General features: G+C 39.6%; 2 protein-coding genes across 2 annotated transcripts; both read right to left on the bottom strand.

Moving 5' to 3' along the window:
• Positions 1 to 16: 16 nt before the first annotated feature.
• On the bottom strand, positions 17 to 7,619 carry LOC311101776 (3-phosphoinositide-dependent protein kinase 1-like). Its single transcript, XM_084142964.1, has 13 exons — positions 7,485 to 7,619; positions 7,294 to 7,336; positions 6,961 to 7,098; positions 6,698 to 6,842; positions 3,837 to 3,934; positions 3,435 to 3,510; positions 3,151 to 3,219; positions 2,590 to 2,686; positions 2,304 to 2,477; positions 1,917 to 2,152; positions 1,563 to 1,620; positions 1,160 to 1,312; positions 17 to 1,061 (listed from the first exon to the last, which is right to left on the bottom strand). The coding sequence occupies exons 1-13, from the start codon at positions 7,572 to 7,574 to the stop codon at positions 948 to 950; spliced, it is 1,491 nt and encodes a 496-aa protein (XP_083999090.1). The 5' UTR covers positions 7,575 to 7,619; the 3' UTR covers positions 17 to 947.
• Positions 7,620 to 14,237: 6,618 nt separating this feature from the next.
• LOC311146422 (uncharacterized protein) lies at positions 14,238 to 16,850 on the bottom strand. The gene is made up of 6 exons (XM_084182928.1): positions 16,663 to 16,850; positions 16,387 to 16,535; positions 16,129 to 16,297; positions 15,747 to 15,843; positions 15,549 to 15,633; positions 14,238 to 15,446 (listed from the first exon to the last, which is right to left on the bottom strand). Exons 1-6 carry the CDS (start codon positions 16,826 to 16,828, stop codon positions 14,916 to 14,918), a joined length of 1,197 nt encoding a protein of 398 aa, XP_084039054.1. The 5' UTR covers positions 16,829 to 16,850; the 3' UTR covers positions 14,238 to 14,915.
• Between the last annotated feature and the right edge of the window lie 5,322 nt (positions 16,851 to 22,172).

Here is a 22,172-nt window from a genome sequence, read left to right as displayed (position 1 = left end):
AACACAGGACGTTTGCCAAAATCCCACGTGCTTTTATTACCAAGCCACCTTTATATATACTGCATTCTCCCATTTAACAATTTTAAACTTGCACACAACAAAATAGGGCAGGCCTACATATATTTATGTAAAACATAACACCCACCATAAATAAAATATAGACTACAATGAAAGGTAGCAAAATATCATAATTTACCGTTATCAACTATTTACATTCAATAGATTTAAATTTAAATTATGTAAACATGGTGCCTGGACATTATCCAAATGATTACCATATTTGAACTGTTTGGATAACATGAGGATAAATCAGCAAAGTATAAAAGCCTAAAACAAATACAAAATATACATCTTACACTTTACTTGCATCCCATTTTGTACATCACAGCAATGGTCGGTAGAATAGACTCGCATAACAAAATATCCTTCTAACATTTACAATCAACTGCTCCCAGAAATGAGAACAGTCAAAAACAGGCTACAACATCCTCCTTTGCAATTTGGATGAACTGTTCTACCAATATCCATGTCAACTGTTTATTTCAAAAGCAGCACCAGCCCATGTGGTTTGACCTAAGTTTATTTTCTGCTATAGAAGACAAATTGCTTAAGAGTACCAAGGCCACCATGTCAGACATGAGACCATCCAAGCCTAAGAAATCATTTGTTAGAATAGTTGCAATACCCATTCTACTTCCTTGAATAATAGGTCCTTTCTATACCAGAATGCCTTTTGATCCAGCTGATTGTATCAAATTCTGCATTACAATGGTCCATGTCCTGAACCTGCTGCCCTACAAGAAATGAAATGTGTGTAGTAATAGGGAAACCGAATTGTAAGCTACATTACAGCTAGGTGTTTTCCATCATTTATTAATTGACGCCTACATTTTCTGTCTCCTGACATTATGGAGTAAGACCAGTCTTCAAAAGATAGTGTACACAACCTACATGCATGAGTTAAAATGCTTGTTATAGATCTTTTGCCACACTTCTTGAATTGTGTTGCACCATTTGTCAGCATTCCCGCATGGGTCCATCAGATAGTATGTTCTGTTTGGCTGCAAAGAGGAGGATAGGTCACTGTTACTGATTGTTTTATAAAGTGAGTTTCGTTAGCTAAGGGTGAGCTATTAATTGCAATAGACTAATTCATTACTGTATGGACAAAGAAGGTCTTGAAGTTCTTGGCCTCTGGGCGCAGTGCAGGGGACCAGGGGATCTCTCCTTTCAAAACCTTGTTAACTGGGTCCACATAGTAAAGGTGTGGTCCCTCAGTCAACAATAGCTGGCGCCGACGTGCAAACAGCCCCTGTAAAAGCAGAGAGCGATTCTCAGACATAAAAAATAAATCCCTTGCCTGTAGGTAAAGTCAGTAAGTATGGTTCAAGATGCCCCAAATTGATTCCGGGCAGCAATTGCAAACAACTGCCAGAGGAGGGCAGTATGTTACTTTACTGTTGGAAGAGTACAGTATCAAGACATTCACTCCTCCCCTTCAAACTGAAAAACGTACTGAAAAGTAGAACATTACTGTAATGTGGGACTACATAAATCCTTACCTTCCTTTTGTCCACTGGTCCCATCTTGAGAATCAAATTATTCTCCACAAACTGATGCCTTAATACAGAAAAAAAGTAAATTCTCCAAATCTTTCTTGATACAGGTCACGCAGTATATCATATGTTATTGTTGGCATTGTATTGCCTTTAGGTAAAGTGCTTCATGTTTAATAGATATCATACATAGAATTGTGTAAATATTGTAAGTAAACATAGGAATCCCAATGGACGAGAATGAGATCAACTACAGTATGTGTCAATATTATGGTGAGATAATATTGACAGTAAATCAGTCTTCTGACACTTTGTCCACAAAAACATGTTTTGCTCGCAAGGACATCGCTGCAGGCCTACCAGGGGTTTCTACTTGTCTGCTTCTCAAGCAGTAGCCGCTTCACCTCAGTGGAAAACTGCAGGTCCAGCTCAAAGGAGTTGTTGTCCAGGTCATGAATGTACTGCTCGATGTTGCTGTTGGGCCTTTGTGCGGGGTTGGAGTTGGGGATGGGACTGGGGTTGGCCACAAACAGTGGTTGGAAAGAGCTGGACTGGACGACCTGCATGTTGCTGAACTGGCTGAGGAGGTCATCATACTGTGGATGGAACCACATCATAATCGGGGTGTTTTCAGTACAGATTACAAAACAAGGACACGCTAATTTGACATATTGGGGAATCAATATGTCAACAAGGATTTGTGTCAACCTTGATTTAATCATAATATGTCAAGAGGGAAAAACCTACGTTTCCATAATAGTCCTCATCATCCTCAGCCATGGCTGGCAGGTAGGGGGTGAGTTTGGGGGGTGTCTGTAGGTGAAGGTTCTCCCATGTGACAGCCTCAAAGAAAGAATGGGCTCTGAGAGGGCTGTACCCACCCATCTCCTCACAACCTAATCGGTTGGAGGGATCCAAGCACTGCCACAAAAATAAAGCAATGCTTAGTTAATAATGACACTCATTGGGTCATAGTATGTAACTGAGGAACAACAACAGAATGTATTTTAATCATTCATATGATTAGACTCACTAGAAGCTGTTCCACTAGATCCTTCGCCTTAGGAAAGAATTTATCAGGAAATTCATACTCCAGTTTAATAATCTTCTGGAATTTCAGGTAGTCATTCCTGGTGAGCAAATAAGTGAGCAAATAACATCATCAACCACATGGACAGACAGAAGATCATATGAGAGCACAAGGCACATTTTAGAGCTTGTGTCATATTGATGTCTTCTGTGGGGCTTGATTGCCTGAAAGTGGCAGATGCATACAGTATACACAACGGTCACTGTACTTGGCTTTGAAAGGGCTTTGAGGTAAATGTGTTGGTTTATAGTTGAACCATGAAGCTGCTGCCATGTGACAGAGTGACTGCCTCCAGGCACTCAATACACAAACAAGTCATAAACACCACAGCCATAACTTCCTGTTATTTCATACAGTGTTTTTAGACTGTGATAACAAATAGACTCAATCGATTCCCAAATAACAAAGTGCACTTCTGCAAAGCCCCTGACGATGTCACTTCTCAAATACTTTACCCGAATATTAAAAAAGAAAAAGAAAAATAATGTATAATACGTGACTTACCCAGCTCTAAATGGAGGTAATCCTGCTACTAACTGGTAGATGATACAGCCTAATCCCCAAAGGTCAGAGCTAAAACACACCAGAAAACACGAAAGATTCAGTTAACTTTTCAGTGTTGGGTTTTATCATAATGATGTAAACATGGCCAGAAATACACTAGTCTTGTTCCCAGCTGCATAAAGCATTGCAAGCGAGGCTAGAAGTGATACACTAACAGATAACTACACAGAGAACTTGAATATTGGATTCAAATCAGGGTTCTGAATGAATTCAAGTCAAACTACCTTTTGCAGGCAGATTTCTGAGTCAGTAGCTCTGGTGAAACATACTCAGCTGTTCCAACAAAGGAGTTCGCTCTGTCTGCAAAACAAAACAATCATATGAAGATGTCTTGAGTCACTTGTGCTTAAAATGGCACAATTGACTCATACCTATTAAAATTATATTCTGAGTACTGTGTAACCAGCCATTTGCTATAATTTGCTTCCATATCTATGAAGTCCACATAGAGACCATTGTGCATGTGCCTATAAATAACAAAAACCCTTTTCTGTTAGCCTTTAGAGAGGTATAGATAGATAAGTTAACCACAATACGATAAGGGGTAAACAAACCAATGTACTGTATTCTGTCTATCAACAAACTGGAGGAAAATTACACAGACAAAGCAATATGTGTTACATTACTTTGTGTACTATCTGATGAGAGTTGTTTTGCAGTTCCAAAGTCTGTTATTTGAATGTGCATGGCCTCATTCAGTAAAATATTCTCTGGTTTGAGGTCCCTGTAAAGAAAAAGCCACACCATTTAAAACCTTCAAAACTAATGCAGTGGTAAATCTAAGCGCTGGTGATAGCACTATAGGTTCAGGGGTGTGTCAGAAATATATTTGCCATTTTCACAGCCGGAATTATGACTACAATAGCTGGCGGTGGCGCGAAAGGGCTGGGTTTTGATGAATGAACAAGTTGTAGGTGTGACGAGGGCTTGGCCACTCACTGGCCAATCAACGCGTTCCATGGCTTAATACTGCATGTGTTTGTCTCAAGTTCTGTCGGTTATTGACGGTCTTTGCGTTGTCATCACTTCCAATTTGGCTGGAGACACAGTATATTCTCATCCTTGTCCATTTTGGATTGATACTAAAGTTGATGAAATAGCATAGGCTACAGTAACGAGTTTGCTCAATAGCCTATGTTTGGAGTGTTGGAAGTCAACATTGTTGTAATTGGCTTCAATGAGCCTAGCCTAGCCTAGCCTAGATGTCTTTATGCGTCAAACTTTGCCTAAATAAAAAAATACTAGGCTCCTGTAATTTGTATTGTACAGTGAGGGAAAAAAGTATTTGATCCCCTGCTGATTTTGTACGTTTGCCCACTGACAAAGACATGATCAGTCTATACTTTTAATGGTAGGTTTATTTGAACAGTGAGAGACAGAATAACAACAACAAAAATCCAGAAAAACGCATGTAAAAAATGTTATGAATTAATTTGGATTTTAATGAGGGATATAAGTATTTGACCCCTCTGCAAAACATGACTTAGTACTTGGTGGCAAAACCCTTGTTGGCAATCACAGAGGTCAGATGTTTCTTGTAGTTGGCCACCAGGTTTGCACACATCTCAGGAGGGATTTTGTCCCACTCCTCTTTGCAGATCTTCTCCAAGTCATTAAGGTTTCAAGGCTGACCTTTGGCAACTCGAACCTTCAGCTCCCTCCACAGATTTTCTATGGGATTAAGGTCTGGAGACTGGCTAGGCCACTCCAGGACCTTAATGTGCTTCTTCTTGAGCCACTCCTTTGTTGCCTTGGCCATGTGTTTTGGGTCATTGTCATGCTGGAATACCCATCCACGACCCATTTTCAATGCCCTGGCTGAGGGACGGAGGTTCACACGGTACATGGCCCCGTCCATCGTCCCTTTTTTTGCGGTGAAGTTGTCCTGTCCCCTTAGCAGAAAAACACCCCCAAAGCATAATGTTTCCACCTCCATGTTTGACGGTGGGGATGGTGTTCTTGGGGTCATAGGCAGAATTCCTCCTCCTCCAAACACAGCGAGTTGAGTTGATGCCAAAGAGCTCCATTTTGGTCTCATCTGACCCAGTTATCCTCTGAATCATTCAGATGTTCATTGGCAAACTTCAGGGCCTGTATATGTGCTTTCTTGAGCAGAGGGACCTTGCGGGCGCTGCAGGATTTCAGTCCTTCACGGCATAGTGTGTTACCAATTGTTTTCTTGGTGACTATGGTCCCAGCTGCCTTGAGATCATTGACAAGATCCTCCCGTGTAGTTCTGGGCTGATTGCTCACCGTTCTCATGATCATTAGAACTCCACGAGGTGATATCTTGCATGGAGGCCAAGGGAGATTGACAGTTCTTTTGTGTTTCTTCCATTTGCGAATAATCGCACCAACTGTTGTTACCTTCTCACCAAGCTGCTTGGCGATGGTCTTGTAGCCCATTCCAGCCTTGTGTAGGTCTACAATCTTGTCCCTGACATCCTTGGAGAGCTCTTTGGTCTTGGCCATGGTGGAGAGTTTGGAATATGATTGATTGATTGCTTCTGTGGATAGGTGTCTTTTATACAGGTAACAAACTGAGATTAGGAGCACTCCCTTTAAGAGTGTGCTCCTAATCTCAGCTCGTTACCTGTATAAAAGACACCTGGGAGCAGAAATCTTTCTGATTGAGAGGGGGTCAAATACTTATTTCCCACATTAAAATGCAAATCAATTTATAAAAATTTTTACATGCGTTTTTCTGGATTTTTTTGTTGTTATTTTGTCTCTCACTGTTCAGATAAACCTACCATTAAAATTATAGACTGATCATGTCTTTGTCAGTGGGCAAACGTACAAAATCAGCAGGGGATCAAATACCTTTTTCCCTCACTGTATGTGTGAGGCACATTCTCAATAAGCGAAATATAGCTTAGGCCTACCGTTGATACTGCATTATAGGACTGAATAATTTAAATACTTTTGTAGGGGTGCGTCTTTGGCAACCAGATGAGAGGCACTCTTTGGAGATGGATACTTGAACAAGTGAAATGAAGTATGCAGGTAGGCATATGTGTGTATGTTTTAGGATGTGCAGTATATTTACAATTAAAGTGTCTTTACCCATAACATTTGCACGTCTATACAAAATACTAGGTTCCTGTTGATTGTATTGTTGCCTATATGCTAGGCAGATTCTCAAAAATGTTTATATGGTATGCAAGTATGTGAATTGTGAATAATGAAAAAGCAGGGGGCAAAAACCTCCAAAATAATTCATCAGCGCAAGCGAGATGATGTTAGACAGGTAAATTGCCGAACCTGGCATTAGGGCTGGAAAATGCCAGTGCGCTAGTTTTTACATGATGAAATTGCAAACTAACGTGCGTTTGACACTTGCGCTTCCTTAGCCACAGCTGAAAATAGAGCCTACAATTTCTAAACAAGGAACATTATAAAACTTCCATTAAAAGTTATTCAAAGATATAAAAATATCAAATAAATTCATGTCAAACTTAATAATACATTGTGAAATTGGTCTTACCTGTGAATTATGCCTTTAGAATGCAAATACTGTAATGCACATACTATTTCAGCAGAGTAGAATCTAGTGCACGTCTCATCGAATGAGCCTATTTTGCGAATGTATTTCAGTAATTCCCCATTTCTTGCATAGCTTATGCAAAAATCTAACAGGAGGCAGTTAAGGATAATAGTACTGTAAGTAAGATCATAAAATAAATGAGACCAGATATTATTATGTAGGAGTCTTGAAGTAGCCCATGTTCTGATTATTTCAAAGGATACACAACCTTTTCACATCTTGAAATGTGAAGTAGAGCTTGACAATAAATGGATGGTCTAAGCTTGACATTATATCCCTCTCTCGCGTCACGCAATGTGCCTTGTTCTCCTTCCGGATGTGCATCTTCTCCAAAATCTTCACTGAAACACAATTCAAATCGATACACTTCACTCAGGATTTATAACTGAATCAAATTCCAGTTTCCTCACTTCAAATAGTATTATTGTTTAGGACAAATGCATTTAAGTTATAAGCAGAATCTAGGACAGTCACTTGAACGCCACTTGAGGATCATCAACATCATGCAACAAGAGAAAACATTTGTAGTGTCTTACTAGCATATTCCTTCCCTGTGGCCTGTTCTCTTGCCAGCACAACCTGAAACAAGTTCGCAATCAGCAAATATATATTTTTTAACAATCCATCAACCCATTACAACAATAGAAAATAAAAAGTAATTAATATGACTGCAACTGTAATCCCCACACACAAAATACAACACCATAGAAAACGAATGAGGATTTACTGTTGAATAGGAGCCTTCTCCTAGAATTCGACCAAATTTGAAGTCCTCTGGCTGCTTTCCAGGCTTTGGGGAGGCTTGAGGGCCCTCCATTCTTAGGTGGAGGGACAAACTGGAGTTCAGGTGATTCTTACCATAGGAGGAGGGGAGGAACACAGGATGACGCTGGGCAGAATAGGAATGGCATCATACCTTAAAGAAAGAACGGAGACAGAAAAACAACAGTCACAACACAAAAATACTAAGCTATACCCCACTTTCCCTCCCCTCTCTCGCTCTCTCTCTCACACACAAGCACACACACACACACAAGAAAACCACCATACAGCGAGTTAACCACAGCTGATAAACTAGCATGCTGCTTCCGCACAGGGAGGGGTCTTTTCAAATATTTTTTATGCATGACTACAGATGCTGTTCCAATTCCTTATAATTACCATTTCATTATTCAAGTAAGACTCAAAGAGAGAAAGGGTCTTTAATAGCTGTTGTTTATCTTATAGAATATTGTCCTGGGACAATCATGAAATTACGGTACCAAGTTACTTTCATTAATTAATTTTATTAGGCTAAGTGATTGTCAGAGCATAGGGATAGACCTCGACTTAGGCTACAACAGAAAACACAAGGTTTAGAGACACTGGTGAATGAGTCCATTGAGAGAAGCAATCATCAAAACAATAGAAACACAAGCAGCATGGCGCCCAGCCCTTGCAGTTTTTTTTGTGTAGGGCAGGGCTCCCCAACTGGTGGCCCACGGGCCGAATTTGGCCCGCATTTGATTTTATTTGGCCTCCCAAGTTCTCTGAGCAAAAAAACCAAAAACATATTCACTAACTACCAGTCAAAAGTTTGGACACACCTACTCATTCCAGGGTTTTTCTTTATTTATTTTTTTACAATTTTTAGAATAATAGTGAAGACATCAAAACTATGAAATAACACATATGGAATCATGTAGTAACCAAAAAAAGTGTTAAACAAATCAAAATATATTTGATATTCTTCAAATAGCCACCCTTTGCCTTGATGACAGCTTTGCACACTCTTGGCATTCTCTCAACCAGCTTCATGAGATAGTCACCTGGAATGCATTAAAATTAACAGGTGTGCCTTTTTAAAAGTTAATTTGTGGAAATGCCATCCTTCTTAATGCATTTGAGCCAATCAGTTGTGTTGTGACAAGGTAGGGGGGATATAGAGAAGATAGCCCTATTTGGTAAAAGACCAAGTCCATGTTATGGCAAGAACAGCTCAAATAAGCAAAAAGAAACAACAGTCCATCATTACTTTAAGACATGAAGGTCAGTCAATACGGAACATTAAGAACTTTTAAAGTTTCTTCAAGTGCAGTCGCAAAAACCATCAAGCGCTATGATGAAACTGGCTCTCATGAGGATCGCCACAGCAATAGAAGACCCAGAGTTACCTCTGCTGCAGAGGATGTTCATTAGAGTTACCAGCCTCAGAAATTGCAGCCTAAATAAATGATTCACAGAGTTCAAGTAACAGACACATCTCAACATCAACTGTTCAGAGGAGACTGTGTGAATCAGGCCTTCATGGTCAAATTGCTGCAAAGAAACCACAACTAAAGGACACCAATAAAAAGAAGAGACTTGCTTGGGCCAAGAAACATGAGCAATGGACATTAGACCGGTGGAAATCTGTCCTTTGGTCTGGAGTCCAAATTGGAGATTATTGGTTCCAACCGCCGTGGCTTTGTGAGACGCGGTGTGGGTGATCGAATGATCTCTGCATGTGTGGTTCCCACCGTAAAGCATGGAGGAGGAGGTGTTATGGTGCTTTGCTGGTGACACTGTCTGTGATTTATTTAGAAATCAAGGCACACTTAACCAGCATGGCTACCACAGCATTCTGCAGTGATACGCCATCCCATCTGCTTTGGGCTTAGTGTGACTATCATTTGTTTTTCAACAGGACAATGACCCAACACACCTCCAGGCTGTGTAAGGGATATTTTACCAAGAAGGAGAGTGATGGAGTGCTAAATCAGATGACCTGGCCTCCACAATCCCCCGGCCTCAACCCAACTGAGATGGATTGGGATGAGTTGGACCGCAGAGTGAAGGAAAAGAAGCCAACAAGTGCTCAGCATATGTTGGAACTCCTTCAAGACTGTTGGAAAAGCATTCCAGGTGAAGCTGGTTGAGAGAATGCCAAGAGTGTGCAAAGCTGTCATCAAGGCAAAGGGTGGCTATTTAAAATATAAAATATATTTTGATTTGTTTAACACTTTTTTGGTTACTACATGATTCCATATGTGTTATTTCATAGTTTTGATGTCTTCACTATTATTCTACAATGTAGAAAATAGTAAAAAATTAAGAAAAACCCTGGAATTAGTAGGTGTGTCCAAACTTTTGACAGGTACTGTATATATTTAATTGTTGGACAGTGTAATAACAACAGCACCAAGTGACTTTAATTTTGGAAATATGTTACAAAGTATTCACATGCATAATAGAGAGATACTGTACTTGTGATCGTATACAAAATGTAAGCAAGGTTTGAAATGATTATGTTTTATTCAAATATACAGTGAGGGAAATAAGTATTTGATCCCCTGCTGATTTTGTACGTTTGCCCACTGACAAAGACATGATCAGTCTATAATTTTAATGGTAGGTTTATTTGAACAGTGAGAGACAGAATAACAACAACAAAATCCAGAAAAACGCATGTCAAAAATGTTATAAATTGATTTGCATTTTAATGAGGGAAATAAGTATTTGACCCCTCTGCAATACATGACTTAGTACTTGGTGGCAAAACCTTTGTTGGCAATCACAGAGGTCAGACGTTTCTTGTAGTTGGCCACCAGGTTTGCACACATCTCAGGAGGGATTTTGTTCCACTCCTCTTTGCAGATCTTCTCCAAGTCATTAAGGTTTCGAGGCTGACGTTTGGCAACTCGAACCTTCAGCTCCCTCCACAGATTTTCTATGGGATTAAGGTCTGGAGACTGGCTAGGCCACTCCAGGACCTTAATGTGCTTCTTCTTGAGCCACTCCTTTGTTGACTTGGCCGTGTGTTTTGGGTCATTGTCATGCTGGAATACCCATCCACGACCCATTTTCAATGCCCTGGCTGAGGGAAGGAGGTTCTCACCCAAGAGTTGACAGTACATGGCCCCGTCCATCATCCCTTTGATGTGGTGAAGTTGTCCTGTCCCCTTAGCAGAAAAACACCCCCAAAGCATAATGTTTCCACCTCCATGTTTGACGTGGGGATGGTGTTCTTGGGGTCATAGGCAGCATTCCTCCTCCTCCAAACACGGCGAGTTGAGTTGATGCCAAAGAGCTTGATTTTGGTCTCATCTGACCACAACACTTTCACCCAGTTCTCCTCTGAATCATTCAGATGTTCATTGGCAAACTTCAGACGGCCTTGTATATGTGCTTTCTTGAGCAGGGGGACCTTGCGGGCGCTGCAGGATTTCAGTCCTTCACGGCGTAGTGTGTTACCAATTGTTTTCTTGGTGACTATGGTCCCAGCTGCCTTGAGATCATTGACAAGATCCTCCCGTGTAGTTCTGGGCTGATTCCTCACCGTTCTCATGATCATTGCAACTCCACGAGGTGAGATCTTGCATGGAGCCCCAGGCCAAGCGAGATTGACAGTTATTTTGTGTTTCTTCCATTTGCGAATAATCGTACCAACTGTTGTCACCTTCTCACCAAGCTGCTTGGCAATGGTCTTGTAGCCCATTCCAGCCTTGTGTAGGTCTACAATCTTGTCCCTGACATCCTTGGAGAGCTCTTTGGTCTTGGCCATGGTGGAGAGTTTGGAATCTGATTGATTGATTGCTTCTGTGGATAGGTGTCTTTTATACAGGTAACAAGCTGAGATTAGGAGCACTCCCTTTAAGAGTGTGCTCCTAATCTCAGCTCGTTACCTGTATAAAAGACACCTGGGAGCCTGAAATCTTTCTGATTGAGAGGGGGTCAAATATAAAAAATGCAAATCAATTTATAACATTTTTGACATGGATTTTTTTGTTGTTATTCTGTCTCTCATTGTTCAAATAAACCTACCATTAAAATTATAGACTGATAATTTCTTTGTCAGTGGGCAAACTTACAAAATCAGCAGGAGATCAAATACTTTTTTCCCTCACTGTATATGTTAGGGCTTATTGCGGTAAATATTTTTGAACATAAACTCTTTAATCCCACGCCTCAGCCACTCTCAGCCCATCCCACCTATCACCATAGACCACCCTCGTTTGGTTTCCATGTGCCATATATTTTTCAATTGTCCTGTGATGTTTTACATACATTTTGAACCTTACTAATCGTATAGTATCCACAGATTGTGAGCCAAATATGAAAACCTTTCCTACGAGTGTTATTATATTATTTATTGACTTACTGGATAAATAAATAGTGCAACAGTTTTACATGACGACTTTGCAAACTAAGGTGCGTTTGACAGTTACTGCGCATCCTTAGCGCCAGCCGAAAATAGAGCCCACAATTTCTAAACAAGGAACATTATAAAACTTCCATTAAAAGTTATTCAAAGATACAAAAATATCAAATAAATTAATGTAAAACTTAATAATACATTGTGAAATTGGTCTTACCTGTGAATTTTACCTTTAGAATGCAAATACTGTAATGCACATACTATTTCAGCAGAGTAGAATCTAGTGCACAAATTATTTGTAATTATGTACCGGCCCCCTGACCATCCGCTCAAGAAAAAAAGAAAAAAACAGCCTGCGACTGAATCTAGTTGATGATCCCTGGTGTAGGGTACTTTCCACTCCAGACACCTGCCACGGAAGGCAGTGCTCCAACACCATGACAACACTATAAACCACAGAAACCAGAAGGGTATGTCCCTTTGCACATAGAAATGTACAATTTAGAATAGAACAGCTCTTACTGTAAAAGGTGACTTTTATCAATATATATTCGGCTCTATTTACTCTCAGATTCAAAAATGCTAAGTAGCAGCAAAGTACACATCATGCAAAACTACAAATCCCTGCAAGCTCCTGCACAGCATCTCTAGCTGACGCCTTTGCTAACAGGTATTGTGTCCATTTAAAACTTGCACAAGACAGTTCACAGAATTGTCCGTTTAAAGAAATGTAGCCAATTTATTAATTACTACATTTAACTAACATTAGATAGTTAATCCAGAGATTTTTACCTTTGTTTCGATTCGGCAGTCTTGTCCATATCATCATGGCATTTGTAGTTCTTTATGATTGCCACATTTGGTGAATGGGAAAATATGGTGGATGTTGGAAAAGCAATTGACCGCTAGGTTTTATGGGTATTATGACTGTGGTACTCTATGACCCTATAATATTACAGCTCTCAGGAGGACTGTAGCCTTCTGTATGTGTGTGGGTAATTGGCCTACATCAGGGATCATCAACTAGATTCAGTCGTGGGACGTTTTCTTTTCTTGAGCAGATGGTCAGGGGGCTGGAACATATAATTACAAATAATTTGTTGACTAAAAATGTACAGCAACAAGCCCAAACAGATATATTTGACTAAAACATAATCATTTCAAACCTTGCTTACATTTGTATAAGATCACGTACAGTATATCTCGCTATTATGCGTGGGAATACTTTGGAACAAAATTAAAAATCACTTGGAGCTGATTTGCTTATGTCTTATGTGGTCAAACATTTTAAAAGTTATTTTAAAAATACGTTTTTTTGTTGCTCAGAAAACTTGGGGGGCCAAATAAAATCAAATGCAGGCCAAATTCGGTCAGCTGGCCGCCAGTTGGGGAACCCTGGCCTACATCCTTTGCCAAGAGGTCTGACCTTTATGGCACAGGTCGGTGGTAATACCATAGCAGATAACCAAAACCAACATCATAGCTATGTTAAATGAACCATCCTTCTAGATTCACATTTGTGTATGTTAAAGTAATGTAAAGAGATGGCTGCAGAAGCATAGGCCTAGCCAGATATAGCCGACTAAACTCAACGATTTACGATGTATTTGAGCAACGACTAGTGTGGGCAGACTATAGCTCCGACGTCACATAAAATAAAGTTTTTTTTATCAAAAACGACGGATTTCAGCACCCAAGTGCGGGCTATTCTTTGGGTGCTGAAATCCCTAGTAAAAAACAAACAAAACTCGACGTCTGAACTCTATCATCGTTGAGTTTACTTGGCTAGTGCTGCCACAGTTTACTGATCAATTGGTAGCAGACACTGAAAGGCTGTTCATTGAAACGTGTTGGTCTGTCAATCAATTTAAATTAGACATCTTTGCAATCCAAATTTGAGAAGACAACTGCACACACGGATGTGCTAAGGTAGCTAGCAATCTAACTAGCTAGTAGTACTAGTAGCTGCTGTGAGACCCAACCCCGAAAATGAATCTTACCAGCACACGCTAAGCTGCCTAGCTAACGTCAGTAGTATAAGGTCACAATTTCCGGACTTTCCCCATTCCCACAACCAACTGACAGGTAATGCAACACCGGCAGATACTCACAATCTGGCCAGGTGGTTGCTTGCTGCCATGGATGGAAGTCCTCAAGCAAGCTAGCTACGTACTTGGTTCGTTTTTCCGAAACGTGACGTCATATCACAACGGCACATTTTACTCTCGTTCATTTGTAGCACGCGGGTTTGTTTTGAGCAAGTTGAAGACCATTGGTGGGCTATAAATAGATATTGTTGCAATTGCCTCTACTGATAACTATAGCTACTCATCCACTGTTTTGCTAAATAGGAAACAATAGATATAAACCCAATGTATCATTTTATTTGCAATAGCGAACAAGTATGTAATACAATTCAAATAGTAATTACAGGATTATTGAGATACTTCAAAAATATTACATATAGCTCAAATTGTCATCCAAGAAACTGCACTTCGCCAATTTCCCCTTCTAGACAGTAGCAAGTGTTGAGTCGCAGCATCCTCTGGTGTTTAACTCACATACTGAAGGATCAATGGCTCTAGTGGTGCCATCAGTGCATTATATAATAATATGCCATTTAGCAGACGCTTTTATCCAAAGCGACTTACAGTCATGCGTGCATACATTTTTGTGTATGGGTGGTCCCGGGGATCGAACCCACTACCTTGGCGTTACAAGCGCCGTGCTCTACCAGCTGAGCTATAGAGGACCACAATTATGAAATGAACTGGTCCAAAATAGCTATTTAAACTATAACACAATTGATACAGTCATTTAAAAATGTACATTATTTCAAACAGACAAAACACATTTAATTACAGTATTATATACACAATTATACATCAAATTACTAATTAGAAACTGCAAATGATCATAAGACAAACCTTATGTAATTTAGTCAATTATAAAGACTATGACACCCCTTGCTCAGTACATTTTCACAACCCAAGAGGTAGGCAGTCTGTGTCCTATTGGCATATGATGTAACAATTGGTAACTTCACTCAGTGGCACAGGTTTCCTCCTTACCTGGTCCCTCTATGCAATAACTCTTCAAGGGATGAGTAAAGACCTCTTTGGGCACAACGGTGGGGATAAAACCTTTAGAGGTTTCGTGTAGGATACAGTAATCAGTACAGATGCATTCTGGCTCACTAGATACAGGACTATTAGGCAAGCTGCTATCACGGCTGAGTGTTAAGTCCTCACATCCAGAGTCACCCTCGCAGGTGACCGAAGGGTCCTGAGAGAAAGAGGTGACTACATCTCCAAACTGGAGCTCCCTAGAGCAGGGGAGCTGGGTGTAAGGGATGTCCCCTGGACCATTTCCATTTGGACTGTGACTGCAGACCCAGTCCATCACTGAGGGACCAACATAGGGAGTTTGACCTTGTGCAAGGGGATATGGTGTTGTAGTTGAACAGTCCTGGTCCTCTGTTATAGGTTTGGCCTCAATAATTAAAGTATCGATGGTCAGGAACTCTTGTGTCTTGCAGGTTTGTATCAGATTGCACTCTGACGCAAGCCAGTCCTATAGAGAAAAAATGATTCAGATATGAACTGTAACCCAGGGACCATTTGAAGATGTTATGAGGACCACTGGGAAAATAATAAATAAATGAGTAGACATTACCTGGAAACTTTCATTATAATCTTTGTACAGAGGCTGGAAAAAGGGGGCTGGGCTTGGCACATCATAGAAAGCTTTTATCTTCATTCTATGGCACAAATGATTATAAATGATTTGTGTTTGTGGGCTTCCAAATCAGACTCGCTCTCTCATGACACAATTTGTAAGTATTTTTATGGGTTTCTGAAGAAGACCAGTTACCTTGTGGTGGGGTTGTAAAATACAAACAACAGAACTCCAGCAATCACACAAACTGGAAATACAAACTGGCTGAGGACAAGGACTATAGTTGGTTCTGCTGAAGGAGAAAAATAGTATATGCATCAATGGCTGTGTTTAGACAGGCAGCCCAATTCTGATATTTTTTTCACTAATTGTTCTTTGACCAATCAGATAAACTCTGAAAAATATCTGATGTGAAAAGAACTGATGTGATTGGTCAACAGACCAATTAGTGGAAAAAATATCAGAACTGGGCTGCCTGTCCTTTCTCTATAGCATATTTCGGAACAATAACAAAAAGGAGATAGGTAAGAGTGGTATATGATTTAACTAGTCTGTCTCCAAAGCAGATCTCTCTCACCTTCCTTTGCATCAGTCCTCAATTGCACCAATGCACTCCACGGACTCCACTGTCCTTTATATTCAGAGGAATTTGGATCGGATCTCACTTTCAGAACATATGTGGTATCTGGCTCAAGTCCAGATCCATCAATTAAAAGAGAGTTGTTTCGAGTGGACACATGAAAAACCTGAGAAAGAAATCCAGAAAATAATTTAGCAAACAACCATTGACTTTAATAAGACATTGAAGCATGACTTTTATTACAATGCACTTTACCTCGCCCTTATCACCATGGTATTTGTAGAAGGAGAGTTGGTAATGGAAATCTTTCATGTATGTATGGTGTTCATATCCACTCTGCCAAGTGCATCTGTAGCCCTCTGGAGTCCACTGGACAGCGAGATGACTTGGAGCTGTTGGTTGAACTGATGACATAGAGTTAGTCATTGCACATATTGGTCAGCTATAGAAAAACATATTTTGCACAATCATATTTATTTCATGCAATTTTCTATGCATTGCAAATCAACATAATCTTCACAGGGAACTTACTATTTTTTGATGGTTCAAAGTCTGTCAAGTTGTCATAGTTGATTTGGCAGTCAATGTTATAACAAAGATGTACATGGAAACAATCCATGGTATTAAATGAAGAGCCGTGATACATTAAATTATTATCAAAATGTGCCACAAATGTGCAACCATAACTGTCCACCATCTCCACCAGTGGACATTTGAATGTAATCCTGTGGGGGGAAAAAATATGATTTTTGTGATTCAAATTATATGGGAAATTATTTATCCTCAGCATGTGCACATTATCTATTTTTTTATTTAATGTTGCGTCTTCGTCTCTCCATTCCATGTAATTGACAGAACCAGGAGATTCATAACATAAGAATGCATCATCATCACACAAGAAGGCTCACCCATCTTCATCAGACCAGGTGAAATACAACCAGTATTGGGTGTAGTTGACACCTGCAGGCTTGTCAGTGATGCTCAAAGTACAGGTAATTGTAAACCAATAATCAGATACACAGGTGAGTCGGTCTGTCATTTCTGGAAAGAAACACACCCTTTTATCACAACCTATGTCCACTACGTTATGATATTTTACTCCTGGACATGAATCTGAACATGAACAAAATGGATAGTAGAATGGACTATTGTACTGTACCTCCAGAAGAACAGCCCTCTGATAGTTGGATGATGTTCCAAACGGCACAAAGTGCCAGCAGAAGCTTCATTTTAGCATGAGTCTGTAGGGCTAAACCAGGAAAACATGTAGAAGTCATGTATAATGTGCAAAATTATGCATTTTAACGTCATGTGGAAAGTACACAATGGAAAACATTTCTGAGAAAGGTCCATACTACCTTGTGCGTGGGTCTTGTGGATAGGGCATCTCTCAGAGAGAATGAATGAGTGAGTGAAGTCAAGCATCATGACACTATAATAACGTGACGAGAGGAAGTCAGATCCTCTTATCATATCAAAGATGTTTGCTTCTCCACGCCTTCTGCATGCCTCTCTGTGACAGAGTTGATTACTATCTAATTTATCAAATTAACCAATCATAAAATTTTAATGAACCTACAGTACCAGTCAAACATTTTGGATAAACCTACTCATTCAAGGGTTTTTCTTTATTTTTACTATTTTCTACATTGTAGAATAATAGTGAAGATATCAAGAATAACACATATGGAATCATGTAGTAACCAAAAAAGTGTTAAACAAATCAAAATATATTTTATATTTGAGATTCTTCAAAGTAGCCACCCTTTCCCTTGATACCAGCTTTGTACACTCGTGGCATTCTCTCAACCACCTTCATGAGGTAGTCACCTGGAATGCATTTCAATTAACAGATGTGCCTTGTTAAAAGTTAATTTGTGGAATTTCTTTCCTTCTTAATGCGTTTGAGCCAATCAGTTGTGTTGTGACATTGTAGGGGAGGTATACAGAAGATTGCCCTATTTGGTAAAAGACCAAGTCCATATTATGGCAAGAACAGCTCAAATAAGCAAAGAGAAATTACAGTCCATCATTACTTTAAGACATGAAGGTCAGTCAATCCGGAAAGTGTCAAGTGCAATCGCAAAAACTATGAAGCGCTATGTAGAAACTGGCTCTCATGAGGACCGCCACAGGAAAGGAAGACCCAGAGTTACCTCTGCTGCAGAGGATAAGTTCATTAGAGTTACCAACATCAGAAATTGCAGCCCAAATAAATGATTCACAGAGTTCAAGTAACAGACACATCTCAACATCAACTGTTCAGAGCAGACTGTGTGAATCAGGCCTTCATGGTCGAATTTCTGCAAAGAAACCACTACTAAAGGACACCAATAAGAAGAAGAGACTTGCTTGGGCCAAGAAACACGAGCAATGGATATTAGACCGGTGGAAATCTGTCCTTTGGTCTGATGAGTCCAAATTTGAGATTTTTGGTTCCAACCGCTGTGTCTTTGTGAGAGTAGATGAATGGATTATCTATGCATGTGTGGTTTCCACCGTGAAGCATGGAGGAGAAGGTGTGATGGTGTGGGGGTGCTTTGCTGGTGACACTGTCAGTGATTTATTTAGAATTCAAGGCATACTTAACCAGCATGGCTACCACAGCATTCTACAGCGATACGCCATCCCATCTGGTTTGGGCTTAGTGGGACTATCATTTGTTTTTCAACAGGACAATGACCCAACACACCTCCAGGCTGTGTAAGGGCTATTTGACCAAGGAGGAGAGTGATGGAGTGCTGCATCAGATGACCTGGCCACAATCACCCAACCTCAACCCAATTTAGATGGTTTGGGATGAGTTGGACCGCAGAGTTAAGGAAAAGCAGCCAACAAGTGCTCATTATATGTGAGAACTCCTTCAAGACTGTAGGAAAAGCATTCCAGGTGAAGCTGGTTGAGAGAATACCAAGAGTGTGCAAAGCTGTCATCAAGGCAAAGAAAGGGTGGCTACCACGAAGAATTTAAAATCTAAAATATATTTTGATTTGTTTAACACTTTTTTGGTTACTACATGATTCCATATGTGTTATTTCATAGTTTTGATGTCTTCACTATTATTCTACAATGTAGAAAATAGTAAAAATAAAGAGAAACCCTTGAATGAATACTGTTGAAGTCGGAAGTTTACATACACTTAGGTTGGAGTCATTAAAACTCGTTTTTCAACCACTCCATAAATGTCTTATTAACAAACTATAGTTTTGGCAATGACACAAGTAATTGTGCATGACACAAGTAATTTTTCCAACAATTGTTTACAGACAGATTATTTCACTTATAATTCACTGTATCACAATTCCAGTGGGTCAGAAGTTTACATACACTAAGTTGACTGTGCCTTTTAAACAGCTTGGAAAATTCCAGAAAATGATGTCATGGCTTTAGAAGCTTCTGAAAAGCTAATTGACATTATTTGAGTCAATTGGAGGTGTACCTGTGGATGTATTTCAAGGCCTACCTTCTTTGCTTGACATCATGGGAAAATCAAATGAAATCAGCCAAGACCTCATAAAAAAATTGTACACCTCCACAAGTCTGGTTCATCCTTGGGAGCAATTTCCAAATGCCTGAACGTACCACGTTCATCTGTACAAACAATAGTATGCAAGTATAAACACCATGGGACCACGCAGCCGTCATACCGCTCAGGAAGGAGACGCGTTCTGTCTCCTAGAGATGAACGTACTTTGGTGCGAAAAGTGCAAATCAATCCCAGAACAACAGCAAAGGACCTTGTGAAGATGCTGGTGGAAACAGGTACAAAAGTATCTATATCTACAGTAAAACGAGTCCTATATCGACATAACCTGAAAGGCCGCTCAGCAAGGAAGAAGCCACTGCTCCAAAACCGCCATAAAAAAGACAGACTACGGTTTGCAACTGCACATGGGGACAAAGATCGTACTTTTTGGAGCAGTCCTCTGGTCTGATTAAACAAAAATAGAACTGTTTGGCCATCGTTATGTTTGGAGGAAAAAGGAGAAGGCTTGCAAACCGAAGAACACCATCCCAACCGTGAAGCACTGGGTTGGCAGCATCATGCTGTGGGTGTGCTTTGCTGCAGGAGGGACTGGTGCACTTCACAAAATAGATGGCATCATGAGGAAGGAAAATTAGGTGGATATATTGAAGCAACATCTCAAGACATCAGTCAGGAAGTTAAAGCTTGGTCGCAAATGGGTCTTCCAAATGGACAATGACCACAAGCATACTTCCAAAGTTGTGGCAAAATGGCTTAAGGACAACAAAGTCAAGGTGTTGGAGTGGCCATCACAAAGCCCTGACCTCAATCCTATAGAACATTTGTGGGCAGAACTGAAAAAGTGTGTGTGAGCAAGGAGGCCTACAAACCTGACTCAGTTACACCAGCTCTGTCTGGAGGAATGGGCCAAAATTCACCCAATTTATTGTGGGAAGCTTGTGGAAGGCTACCCGAAACGTTTGACCCAAGTTAAACAATTTAAAGGCAATGCTACCAAATACTAATTGAGTGTATGTAAACTTCTGACCCACTGGGAATGTGATAAAAGAAATAAAAGCTGAAATAAATCATTCTCTCTACTATTATTCTGACATTTCACATTCTTAAAATAAGGTGGTGATCCTAACTGACCTAAAACAGGGATTTTTTACTAGGATTAAATGTCAGGAATTGTGAAAAACTGAGTTTAAATGTATTTGGCTAAGGTGCATGTAAACTTCAACTGTAGGTGTGTCCAAACTTTTGACTGGTACTGTATGTCTAATATTTTCTATTTCACACTACACTCTTGCAATAAAAAAAGGTGATTTGTGTTGGTGTATAAGTCATATTCAAGCATCATGAATATAATGAACTAAGCTATAGTTTATTATAATATTCCTGAAATTCATATAAAAAATTATTTATCATACTCTTCAGTGCAGTCAAATCAATCTGTCTCACCCTTCTCAGAGATTGTTAACGGAAACTAAACAGTGGTTTAACTCATTGTGATAACAGTGCAATTGCAATATCCAAATGACAGAATCCGATACCTAGAGTGGCGAGTCAATTTATCAGATGTAGCCTACCGCTGCCAAGCTTTTAGTTTACAGTCACGCGTAGCTATAATTTCTTATCAGCAAATGAGAATGGCAAAGATAAATGATCTATTTAGTTTGCATACAATGACAATACTGCATTAAAGCAGACCTAAATCTGTATTCTGATGCATTTATGTATCGTACAGAAAAAGGAGACTAATATCTGAATGTTGGAATGCTCCCATAACCTAATAAGAATTATTTGACCACTATGGGACTTCATCATGCATATGAGAATAAATAGTGGGCAATTCTCAGTTGAAACAATAACAAAGCGGTCCCAGCCTCTGTTTTGTTAAAAGCTGAGGGATGGGCCTGGAGAAATGTAACCACTCATAAATTAATAGACAGCACTATAGATGCAAGGAATCCAATAACTAAAAATTATAGTTTTAAGCATATTTTGAGGCTATACAGTTTTTGTTTCTATGTTTACAAACATTGGAATAAAACAAGCTTACATTTTGGGTTCTGATGGGGTACGACAGTTGAACTAAGCTCATGAGGCATTGCAAGTGATATTCTTCAAGAATAAATGAGTTAATATAATTAATTTATAAGTCAAAAAATGGATGTAGCATCTGCGGATTGTACCTTTAAAGATTTAACAAGCGATTGAAAATGAATGCAAACTCCTCAATTGGATCCATTGTCATATACATAAGAAACATTAGATGCACAACAAACATGATATAAAAACAAAATCCTATCTACATGGAAATTGCATGAGAAATGAAGCCGTAGAAAATAATTAATTACATGAAGGCCAAAATCTAGGCCTGGGAAGGCCAAAATGACTTATCTACATCTATTTACATAACACATTTTGACAACTATTGTAAAACAATATTATTGTATTACCATGATAAATAATCTTTATGTTGGGAAGAAATCATTCATACTCCACTTTTTAAAAAAATATTATGAACAATATACCTATGCCAGGGAGAGTAAGGCATTTTACAAATATG

This window comes from Coregonus lavaretus (assembly GCF_964263955.1).
Source record: "Coregonus lavaretus genome assembly, chromosome: 2".
Taxonomy (NCBI): domain Eukaryota; kingdom Metazoa; phylum Chordata; class Actinopteri; order Salmoniformes; family Salmonidae; genus Coregonus; species Coregonus lavaretus.
This window is presented reverse-complemented; position numbering and strand designations above follow the sequence as displayed.